Here is a 12,627-nt window from a genome sequence, read left to right on the forward strand (position 1 = left end):
TCTTTATGAAATATTTACTTACACATGCTTGGTTACACACTTTGTAATCAAATAGAATAAAATATGGAGAAGGCCTGTCACTGATCAACTTGGAATTGGAGTAAGACATTCAATTTGTCTAAAACACTTTAGCCATAAGAAGAGAGAGCTTATTTAGAAAATTTTTAAATGTTTCATACAGACATCCTGCACAAGTATTTTGTGGTCTAAGTCAATATCTGCCCATAGGACCTCTGCAAACCTTTCTTCTCCTTTGTTTCAAAATACTCTGATTAGCATTTTGAAATTAGTGATCTCGAAGATCAGCATGCGAGTAGTTGTATCCTGGCTTCCATTCTATTAATGTGACCTCACAAAACTTACTGTGCTTTTTAAGACTTCATGGAGTTGGTGTAAGGATTGAGTGAGTTTATGCAGGTAAAATCTTAAAACTGTACCTTGTACATACTGAGAACCTAGTAAGTGTTAGCTCTTCATACACTGAGGAACCTTCTCCATGAAAGTGAAAATGTTAGTCCCTCAATCGTGTCCGACTCGATGCGACCTCATGGAGTTTAGCCCACCAGGCCCCTCTGTCCATGGGATTCTTTACGCAAGAATACTGGAGTGGGTAGTTATTTCCTTCTCCAGAGGATCTTTCCAAACCAGGGTTCGAACGTGGGTCTCCTGCATTGCAGGCAGATTCTTTACCAGCTGAGCCAATTACCTATTTACCACCCTTTACAACCTTGTCAACAAAAGGGTTTCTATTTTGTTTTGTTGTTTATTTGCTTGAAACAAAAGAGAAAATTTAATTTTAAAAGCCCTTATCTTTAGTCAGGGGACAAATCTGAGGCTAGGTTTAAAATATATAGTATGGATTTAATTCCATTCTTAGACGTTTCCCAAAATAGAGACATAAGAAGTAAACAAACATTGCCAAAGCTGTAGGATGACTTTCTTGTCAAGGGAAGACAGAATCAGAGAAATTCTTCTTGAAACAAAGAAGAAATCAGATGATCTTGCTGTAAATAAAAGGGTGCTGAGGACAGGGGTGGAAGCCTATGCAGTCCATCTGATGCCCTGCTGTCTGGACGTGGTCCTCCACTCTGCCATTTAATAACCCAATGTTCTCCTCAGGGCTGCATCTTTGCCAGGTTGCAGAGTCAGCATTCACAGCCAGAGAACAAGAAGTGAACAACTAAAGGTAGATCAAGATTAAGTCAAAATATGCTTTCACTGTAGATCAATCTTTGCCAAAACAAATCCTCCATTTTTTTATCCATAGATTTTTCCCTTACTTGAAAAACTGCAACAATCTCCAAATCCTGTAAATTCCAAAGGTGAGGTTCTCGACAATAATCAATATCTCACAAAGAAAATAAGAGTCTTGATCTTTGAGATTTCCAAAAATGGAGATTGATATTATTTTCTTAGGCTGACCTGCAAGAGAGGTGCACATGAACTTTCCTCTGTCCCTCTCTCGCTCTCTCTCATACACATGTGCACCAAAATTAATTTCCCATTTGAGCCTATTTTCCTTCCCTCAACTCTGAAGACTTTGTCCCCTAAAGAAGGGGAGAGAGACATGCTTGTAGACATCTTGTGTGGTCAGCAGTTATGGAGTTGAAAGCGTGAAATCCCAGTAGGCCAGATAGATTTATAAAAGGCTTTCCAATAAAAGTTAATACCCTCATGCTAACTGTATTTTATACATGAGTGACTGAGGTGAATGGCAATCATAAGCTCACTTCCTTAGTTTGTTTTAAGGTACCTTAAAGTCTGTTGAAGACATCTCATCCTGAACTCTAGTTTCTAAATAATAGTGATAGATAATCGTTACTAGGAATTGAACTTCTAAACCTCTCATTTCAGTAATTTGCTCATTGGACCAGTGCCCAAAGTAGCAAATAGAGCGGCTGTCTTTTCCTAAGGACCTCATGTGCTTTACAGAAGCCACTACATCTGGCGCTTTCAGCAGCCCTGTGAAGTCGAGGTGTTTATCCCCTTGTATAAAGGAGGAGTCTGAGCCTTGAGAGGACTGGACAGAGACTTGAAAGGCCCAGATACTGACCAAACAATTAACATTCTTTGCCTCCCAAAATAGGACAAAGAAATTGAACTATAAAAAATTCGATCCAAATTCAAAGTGTTTTTAGTTTCATTTATTGCAATACCTTTTAAGGGTGAGATGAGTCTGTCTTCAGAGAGGAAGACAATTACATGACTAATTTACAATGAGCTTAGCTGGATCTAGTGACTTTACAACAGTACCACAGCTCGCTCTCCTTTTTCTTTTCAGCTTCATTGAAGTATAGTTGTCAAATAAAATGTTAAGACATTTCAAGTGTGCACTGTAGTGATTTGATATGTATATATCAAATCAATCATCATTTGATTGGTGATTATAGAAATCAGATCATATACCTCATTTGATTGATGTATACATCGTGAAGGGCTTCCCTGATGGCTCAGAGGGTAAAGAATCCGTCTGCAATGCAGGAGACACGGGAGATGCAGCTTCAATCCCTGGGTTGAGAGATCCCCTGGAGGAAGAAATGGCACCCCACTCCAGTATTCTTGCCTGGGAAATCCCATGGACGGAGGAGCCTGGTGGGTTACAGTCCTTGGGCTCACAAAGAGTCGGACACAACTGAGTGACTAAGCACAGAACACATACATTGTGGAAGGATTCCCTCTTTCATTAATTAATATACCCATCACCTCGCATATTTGTCTTTTTTTTGGTGAGAACATTTGAATTCTACTCTCTTAAAAAATACCAATTATATAATACAGTTATCAACTGTAATCCCCATGCTTTACATTAAATCCTTTAGACCTTATTCATCTTATAGCTGAACATTTATACCTTTCACTAATCCTTCCCTATTTCTCCCACTCCACCAGCCCCTGGCAACCACTTTTATACTCTCTCTGTTTCATGTTTTTTTTTTTTTTTTAAAGATTCCACATATTAAAAATACCATGTTGTATTTTTCTTTATTTCACTTTGCATAATGACGTCAAAACACATGTTAAAGCAAATGGTATGATTTCCTTCTTATTCAGGCCTGAATAATATTACACACACACACAACCACACACACACATGCACAGCACATCTTCTTTATCCATTCATCCATCAGTAGGCACTTAGGCTGTTACCTTATCTTGGCCATTGTGGATAATGTTGCTGTGCAGCTGGGAGTGCAGATACCTCTTTGATATCCTCTTTCCTTTTCTTTAGACATATATACCCAGACATGGGATTATTGGATCATATATATGGAAAGTATAAAGTGTTTTTAACTTTTTGAGACACCTCCATTCTACTTTCCATAATAGTTGTACCGAATTACATGCCCACTGTCAGTGCACAAGGGTTCCCTTTTCTCCACATCCTCACCTGTACTAATCATCTCTCGTCTTTTTGACGATGGGCGTTCTGTACGTGTGAGTTGATGTCTCACTGTGGCTTTGATTTGCGTGTCCCTGATGACTAGTGATGCTGAACACCTTTCATATGCTTGTTTGCCATTTATATGTCTTCTTTGGGGAAAAAAAAATGTCTATTCAGTTCCTCTTCTCTGATATCTCTAGTGTCAGGCCCTATTTAATTTTTGCTTCATTTATGGGGCATCATTTTGTTCCTAATAATATTGTTTGCTATTTCCTTCTAATAATACCACAATTTCTGGCTTTTCTTCTTTTTCAGGCGATTCCAGGTCTCTCAGAGAAGGAAAAGGCTGGTAAGTTGACACTGGTTTTGTTTTCACTCCTATCCATTGTAGAATAAAATTCCATCTTCATGTAGACATTTCATTAAATATCTAAAATGCATACATCTCCTCAGTTTCTGGGCAAAAGTTATGGTTGAATTCCTGGAAAATAAGTTTTGTTCAAAATGCGATGAAAAAATATGGTTTTCTAACATAACATTATATCTTGTTAGAATACGGTGTGTAATTCTTGTGGCCTTAATTGTAAATGCGATCACAACTCTTTTCTTGAGAAAAACAATTAGATGTTGTTCGGTGTACTGAGGAATGGTCTTTGGAGATCTGTTGCTCATACAGTCAGCCCTTTGGATCCATGGGTTCTGCATCCATGGACTCAATCAATCTGGGTCAAAAATATTTGAAAAAGCAAAGATTTCCAGAAAGATCCAAAAGAGAAAAACTGAAATTTGCCACAAAGGCAACTATTTACATAGCATTTACTTTGTGTTAGTTATTATAGCTAATCTAGAAGGAACTTAAAGGATGTAGGAGGATGTGTGTGGATTGTGTATAAGTACTGGGACATTTTATGTAAGAGACTTGAGCATTCGTGGACTTTGGTGCCCACAGGGAGTCCCAGAACCAGTCCCTTGAGGCTACTGAGGGACCAAGAGGTTCGATGCACGATGCTGGATGCTTGGGGCTAGAGCACTGGGACGACCCAGAGGGATGGTATGGGGAGGGAGGAGGGAGGAGGGTTCAGGATGGGGAACACAGGTATACCGGTGGCGGATTCATTTTGATATTTGGCAAAACTAATACAATTATGTAAAGTTTAAAAATTAAATTAAATTAAAAAAAATAAAAATCTTAGTAGCTCGTTTAGTAGTCCTAGAAAAAGTTGTGCTTGTTTAAAGATTATGTCATGCCATCAAAAATACAATTGTGTAGCGATATGGATAGTTCATTAGAAAAAAATGATAATATATCTTTGTGCTCTGTGCTATAATTATAACTGTTCAACAGTACTGTGGGAAGTAGATGAGGATTAATGAGAAATGCAGAAATATGAAAAAAATTAGACTCAGATTGGTGGAATGGTATGCTTTTTAACAATCTGTTGATCATCCTCAGTATGGTCTTAACGTTTTCTGTGTAAAATTTAAAAAAAAAAATTTTAAATCTGTTTTTAAAAAACAGATTAAAGGTGCTTTACCAAGCTTGAAGCACATCACTTAGCTCTTTGATGTGTGTAATTTTTAAAAGCCAAATTAAAAGTTTATAGAATCATCTAAAAGATGTCATGACTTCAAGTGGCTTTACACTAATGCAATAGAGTTGTTCTGATAAGATTGTTTTATGGGGGATGTTGTGTCAAGTTCAGTGACTCAATTTTTGCTGCCAGATAGTTTTCACACACGAGTTTTCATAGTTTATGTCCTTCCGAGAGCTAAAGTGTTCTCCTCTGTTTAGGCTGTGTCTAGCCTCTTCTGTCTAATATGTTGAAAGGTAAGCCTTCCAAATAAAAGAAAAACGTGGAACTGGTATCTTGTGTCAGTTCAAGAGAAAAACTGCTCGGTTTATCATGCGTTGGTATCATGCGCTGGACTGATGCTATATACTAAACAGATTCAAATTACCGTTACCAAGCTCTTATATCTTCAATAATTGACATATTAGCTATCTCCTTAGAACAAAACATAAATGGTGAAGAGCGCATTTGCATCACAAAGAAAAAGGAACTTAGCCAAAGCTGTGCTTTATCTTGTGCTGTGACATTCTCTGTAATTTGCAGGATTGGCTACAATTTAAACAAAGGATGTAACAGAGCAAAGTTGTCATCTTATTCCAGAAAATCAGCACATTCTTCCATACCCCAAGGAGAAAATTAGGATAGGAATTCTTGGCTGGAGGGGCAGGGGGAGAAAGGCTGGAAATGCCATTGCTTGAGAGACTGAAGAGGTGAAGACTTTTTCTGCCTAAGTGACGTCAGTGTGCTAGGGAGAAGCACCTCAGTTATCAAGCTCCTCTTAAAGACATTTTTATTAAAACAAAGAGCTAATTAAACAGGGAACATACATATAATGCACACAACACTTTTTAAAAGCCATAGTCCCAGATGTTTTTCTCCTCAACAATAACAACAACAACAACAAAAAACATGAAATTAAGTGTCACTATTTAATTATCTCTTTGGGTCATTTTTACACTGCTGGGGCAGAAATTTTTAAAGTTGATAAGTTTCATTTACAGATGATTTGTGAAAGGTCAGATGCACTGACCTTTCGTATGTGTGACCTAAGCGGGCCCCCGGATGCCCTATCTCAGACGTTTAACCCAGGATGGGCTGATTTGAGCAGAACATGGCTTCTGTGCATTAAAACATTAGAAGGATTGAAATTCACTCCAGAATGGATTCTAATTTAGATTTCTTGAGAATGTACAGTACATTATAAGGAAATATAATTGGAAATACAAGAAGGAGGAAATACAATTTTGTTTGAGAACATAAATACAAGAAAGAAATGTTTTTTTAATCAATGAATTTAAATGTTAAGATAGAGGCTTATGTTTGAATATTTTATTCAGTTGGCAACAGATTTGCCAATTCAAAAGAGAGTATGATTCATTTCAAAGGGTTTTAAAGGACTATGAAAGTCTAATCAGTTTCCTAAATTTCTAAAATTTATTATGCCATATTTAAAATACTTTGAGTGTTTTATGTACAGATATGAATATCTTTATTCCTTTTTATGAATCTTTGTTTTTAAGCTCTGCTAGACAGAGGAATGACAGGAAAGGCAGAGGACCTACTCAATCTTCTAGGGGTTAATTGAGCCTTTAAATAGGATTAAGCTTCATTCCCACCCCTAAGGCCTGTCATTTTTTTTTTGTTTGGCTAAATGAATGTAGCCTATTGTTTCTTATTAAGAAAGTCTATTTTAATCTGTGTGACCTCTCGTCCAAGCCAACTGGAACCAGCTCCACCAGGCTTTATGAAGCTCTAAACAAAATCATTTGGGGAGCATGCTATTAATAATTCTTAAGTTGCAGTTGTGTGGTTGCCCCAGTGTGGGGTCTAAGTAGCTGTCTTCTCTTCTGATCTGTGTTGCTACATGAATTGAGCCCAGTGGAATCATTCTGCTGCTTCTCTGCCATCTTGGGATGACAAAGCCCTGCAAAGGAAGACTGCGGTTGTTAAACAGCATCCCATTGGTCCATTTACTCCACAAATATGTATTGAAAAGCAACATGCACTAAGCGTCGTATTAGGTTTTATCAAGGAAGCTGTTACGAACAAGACATGGTCCTCGCCCAGAAGGAACTCAGACTCTAGAGGAGAATATTGCATTGGGCCAGCATCCTCCTTTTCCTCTTCTCAAAGAAAAATTCTTAACCCAAGTTATTCAGAAAGCCTCCCAAGAAAAGAATCAAATAAAAATACTGTTTTCAAGAAATTCTATATTGGAATGTGCCTTCTCCAGATCTTGAGAGTCCAATACATTTTGTTTTAAAAAATCAGAATTAATTGCACAAGTATTAGTATGTGTAATTGTATCCAACACAGAATAATTTCAGTTAGCTTCCTTTATGCCACCAGAATCTGTAAAGAGTGAGCCCAAGGCCACTGGTATATTTTCCAGCACATCTGCTTCCTGTCCGTGTAGCCTTGAGCAAGTTACTTAACCTCTTCATTTTCCCATTTCTAGAGAATAAATAAAGAAACTGCCATATTGTAATTGTAAGGCTACAATGCTTGGCACAAAGTAGGCTCTAAAAAATGGTAGCTGTGTCTTGTGATAATGAGTTGTGCTTATAACCACCACGTGTGAAAGCCGGAGAGACTCTAGCTATGTTACTCCTGCCCGTGTCTGCTCAGACTTCTTGAACACTTCCTCAGGGCACCAATTAACACAGCTGAGCAGCTGTCCATGTGGAAGAAAGAGATCACTTTCTTTGAGTCAGTTCATTCAGACAGAGAGTATCACAGTGTAGGCAGACTTGTCCATATTTTAAAATCTCTTTAGAAATTCTTAGCTCTATTAATGTGAAATTCTCTCAAGTGAATAGATAATCTTTGATTTTTCACAAAAGATTGCTCCCTGAGAAATGTATGTCCTAGATGCTGGGGTAATTGGATCCTGTCTACTCAGTCCCACTCTCCGTCCCTCGCCTCCTGCATATGGTCCAGTCAATGCTGCCATCCTATCATCCCACGTCAATTCTCCCTGCCATTGTCTTAAAGCAGCCCTCCACTTTGCGCTGGGCTTTGGAAACAGCATCCAGAACTGGTTTCCCTGCCTTAACTTAACATTACATCAGTTCACTCTCTACACTGTCACCAAAATTATCTTTGAAAAGCATCACCTGATCATATCGATTCCTACTTCAGCTTTTTGTTAACCTCCTTACTGATTGCACGATAAGATCAAACTTTCCTGCTTGACGTCATTGGCCGTTTGTAATCTGGATGCTGTGTATTGCACTGGATATGCCCATGTCACCCCTCGAGTTCACCCTCCACCCTCCTTCTCCCCAGTTTTGTGATCTGGAGGTGGACCAGGGTGGGCAAAAGCTTGGGCTGCTCTCTTCTGTGTTCTTGTTGCACCAGTGAGGAGCCTCGACAGGAGAACAATGGTTGGAAGGACAATAGGGCTGTGAGGTTGGGTCGTTTATTCCCCCATCTGCCTCCCGAGGAATCACAGCTGGCATTTTCCACCCAGATTCCCATGTTCTTTAAATCATTCTCTCCTCTGGCCTCGTGGTTCCCCTACACCTTTGTCAATAGTTCTGTTATTAAACTCTGCTCAATTTACCTGGGTTGCCATCTGTTTCCTGCTAAGGGTTTCACTGATAAACCCACCAATATTTTCTCTTCTTTCTGTTCCTTTGTGTGTGTTGGTTGGTTGGTTTGTCCAACTTCAGCCATAATATACAGCCACAGAACCCATTTTAACTTTGATCCTTCTACTTCTATGTAGATCATGCAACTGCCTTTTTAAAAATACAGATGATAGGTGGAGATAGAGGGAGAAAAAGAGAAATTACTTATTCAGGAAAAAGAGAAGAGATGGACCATGTTTTTCTTTATCATAAATGAATAGAGTTTCATTTAATCACATGGGGGAGAAAAATATCCATCCTTACTATTTAGAACGTGTCCTCCATCGCCCAAAGGCATGAAAATTAGACAATTACCATTGGTTTTTAGTCAGCAAAATGTGACTCTCTAAGCATATTTGAAAAGTAGTCATAGGGAATAATATGAAATCTCTCATTCTAAAGTTAAATCATATAACACAAATTTTGTTAGGCTGCAGAGCAACCCATAAAAAATATACCAAAACCATGAGCCAAAAATAACACTTTTTAATTTTTTTGCATTTTTTGTCTTGAAAATTCTACTTATCCAACAATAACACCTCCTTCATGAATTATTTCCAAGGCAGGGTTAGTCCTGGACTTTTCTGTGCTCCTAGACAACTCTGTGTTTTCAATTACTGTTTTGTCATCTTGCTTTTCTGTATGATCTCTTCTCTAGGCTATGAGTGTTTCTAGATTAGGAATATCATCTTTGTGTGCTCTGTAATTAAAACAGCTCTTAGCATATAGTAGGTGCTCTGTAAATACCTGTTAACCAATTAATTGTAATTACAAAAATGCTTTGGCTTCAATCTTTACAGTTAATATGGTTCCAAAACATTTTGACTCCTCACCTCAACTCCTTTCTTGATGCCTGCTACCCACACAACTGCCAAGTATCTCAACTAGGTAATTAATTAAGGATGTTATTTGGGGATCTATTCCATACAAATGTGCAAAGGGCGCCATTGAGAAAGATGATTCAGAATCGAACTTTAGTTACATTCATTGGTCATTTTTCTTTGGATGTTTGTTTGCCTTTCTCTAGGTTATTTTGTTGGTCAGAAAATGTTAAAAATCAAGATAATTAATGAGTATAGCCTGAAACACTTGTGAAAGATAGCTTTTGGAGGCATATAACAGATTCAGTCTCTCCAAACTTTGTGTTGTGGTAACACAGAACATAGAAATCAAGCACTTCTTTGTGACACGTGTAAGAGGGGAAAACGAGGTTTTCACAATTTCATTACAAGCTCCTTGTAAATATAGTAAATAACAAAGCCCAGACATGGTGCCTTTTGGTATTAATTTTCTTGGCTGCCTTTGACCACTGAGAAGGAAAATGATGATAACAAAAAGAGAAAAACTGAAACGCAAAGATATTCCTCCTTTTCCAGTCTTATTATCATTTCTTTAATTCAGAGACCTACCCATGCAATGTAAGATTCCACTCTGAGTCATGTTCCAGTATCGATAGATCCAAAAAGATTTGACAGACAAAACTAGGCCTGCTCGATTTCAGCATTCTTCTTTGAAAGACTGTGCCCCATTCTGTGTCTCCATTTTAGTACAGATCAGGTCAGTTTTAGGGCTGTCTCACTCATTAGACTCTAAGCATCTTGCAAGATGGAATTTTGTTTCATTCAGCTCTGTGTTTCCAATGCCTGGCATTATTGTAGTTGCCCTATATTTGGTAAATGAATGGATAAATGAGATATTTTTAAAATCTTCAAATACAATACTCCCAAAGCCAAATGTAGAATCTTATCATTTTATTCTAGGTGAAACACTTTCTGTACTTCAAAGACCCCCAGCTGTTTCACAGGGTTAAACAGGATCTGAAAATTGTCTTTATCAGGCTAAACTGGCCTTTGGCCAACATTCCAAATTCTTTATTTCCTTTCACTCTCAGAAAATGAATTTCATTAGATTTTTACTAATGGCTTATAAATACTCACTTATTTTACTTTTCTTAGTATTATAGTCTCTGTTTGCCTGATTTTTTATGAGAAAGGAATTTAGGGTATGCCCACAAATAACCTCTCAGTTTTTCTGAAACCTAATGTAAACTAATCCATGAAAAAGTTGGCTGTGGTTGACTGGGCTGTTGAGAGAAAACACATTAGCTTTCAGGTATCAAGGAATTCGTGAAAAATATAAGTAAGTTATTCTTAAATGCGAAAGATCTTGAATTCATAGGATATTTTCCAGTACAGATAATTTTCTAAATCTGTTTCTTAATGTTCTATTGGTATTCCATTTATTGGAGAAGGAAATGGCAACCCACTCCAGTGTTCTTGCCTGGAGAATCCCAGGGACGGGGGAGCCTGGTGGGCTGCCGTCTCTGGGGTCACACAGAGTTGGACACGACTGATGCGACTTAGCAGCAGCAGCAGCAGCAGGTAAAACAAAGCTACTTATCACCAGAACCAAGCACACATATTTCCTTTTCTTCTCAATTATATTACAAGCAATACAAGGGCATGAAAATTTTTCTTTTAACAAGTAGCAATTCAAATATTGCTTCCTGCACATGGAGTAGGTATCAAAAAGGAATGGTATCTTTTTACAGTATTTAATGATTCCTATGATGTATTCCTGTTCAGGAATTCTCTTCCACATCAGGCTGTGAGCTCCATTAAGGCATAAACCCTTCATTTCATCTTTGTCAGCCCTCACCCAGTATACGATCTTGCACAGAACAGATGCTCAAGAAACAGTTTTAAATCAATCCATTTATGTGATTTACTGAACAACTCATACTGGCATTTAGTTCATCTCTGGTCTATCAGTGACTATAGCTGTTCACAGTATTTAACAAGCTTGAAAATTCTTCCTTTAAAAAGTCTTGTGAACATTTTGCTGTCTGACTTTATCACTTGAAAGAATGGCTGTCAGCATTGAAGAGGTGGCTATGAACTACCTGGACAGGCTCATGAGGCAGTTCTGCATTTCCATATTTTAACTGACATTGAGCTTTGATTAGTAGGAAAGTTCATTTGTCATTTTTAATCTCCCCTGAAGAAAGACTGTGTGGATCACAATAAACTGTGGAAAATTCTGAAAGAGATGGGTGTACCAGACCACCTGACTTGCCTCTTGAGAAATTTGTATGCAGGTCAGGAAGCAACAGTTAGAACTGGACATGGAACAACAGACTGGTTCCAAATAGGAAAAGGAGTACGTCGAGGCTGTATATTGTCACCCTGCTTATTTAACTTCTATGCAGAGTACATCATGAGAAATGCTAGACTGGAACAAACACAAGCTGGAATCAAGATTGCCGGGAGAAATATCAATAACCTCAGATATGCAAATGACACCACCCTTAGGGCAGAAAGTGAAGAGGAACTAAAAAGCCTCTTGATGAAAGTGAAAGAGGAGAGTGAAAGTTGGCTTAATGCTCAACATTCAGAAAACTAAGATCATGGCATCTGGTCCCATCATTTCATGGGAAATAGATGGGGAAAGAGTGGAAACAGTGTCAGACTTTATTTTTTTGGGCTCCAAAATCACTGCAGATGCTGACTGCAGCCATGAAATTAAAAGACGCTTACTCCTAGGAGGGAAAGTTATGACCAACCTAGATAGCATATTCAAAAGCAGAGACATTACTTTGCCAACAAAGGTTTGTCTAGTCAAGGCTATGGTTTTTCCTGTGGTCATGTATGGATGTGAGAGTTGGACTATGAAGAAGGCTGAGCGCCGAAGAATTGATGCTTTTGAACTGTGGTGTTGAAGACTCTTTAGAGTCCCTTGGACTGCAAGGAGATCCAACCAGTCCATTCTGAAGGAGATCAGCCCTGGGATTTCTTTGGAAGGAATGATGCTAAAGCTGAAACTTTGGCCACCTCATGCGAAGAGTTGACTCATTGGAAAAGACTCTGATGCTGGGAGGGATTGAGGGCAGGAGGAGAAGGGGACGACAGAGGATGAGATGGCTGGATGGCATCACTGACTCGATGGACGTGAGTCTGGGTGAACTCTGGGAGTTGGTGATGGACAGGGAGGCATGGTGTGCTGCGATTCATGGGGTTGCAAAGAGTTGGACACAACTAAGCGA

The 12,627-nt window shown here is 38.4% G+C and overlaps 1 protein-coding gene across 4 annotated transcripts in view; it reads left to right on the top strand.

Annotated features, from left to right (window-relative positions):
- DLC1 (DLC1 Rho GTPase activating protein) overlaps window positions 1–12,627 on the top strand; it is a 515,132-nt gene that overhangs the window by 296,328 nt on the left and 206,177 nt on the right. For all 4 annotated transcript variants that reach the window (XR_015156335.1, XM_086380730.1, XM_086380729.1 and 1 more), the window contains exon 5: window positions 3,698–3,731. Coding sequence is in view for 3 of the 4 variants with exons in the window: in XM_086380730.1 (XP_086236856.1) it covers window positions 3,698–3,731 (34 nt within the window). In the remaining variant the exon portion in view is untranslated. The remainder of the gene's footprint in view (window positions 1–3,697; window positions 3,732–12,627) is intronic.

This window comes from Bos grunniens, chromosome 27 (genome assembly GCF_055505025.1).
Source record: "Bos grunniens cultivar Pamir isolate PY7600 chromosome 27, Bosgru_T2T1.0, whole genome shotgun sequence".
Taxonomy (NCBI): Eukaryota; Metazoa; Chordata; class Mammalia; order Artiodactyla; family Bovidae; genus Bos; species Bos grunniens.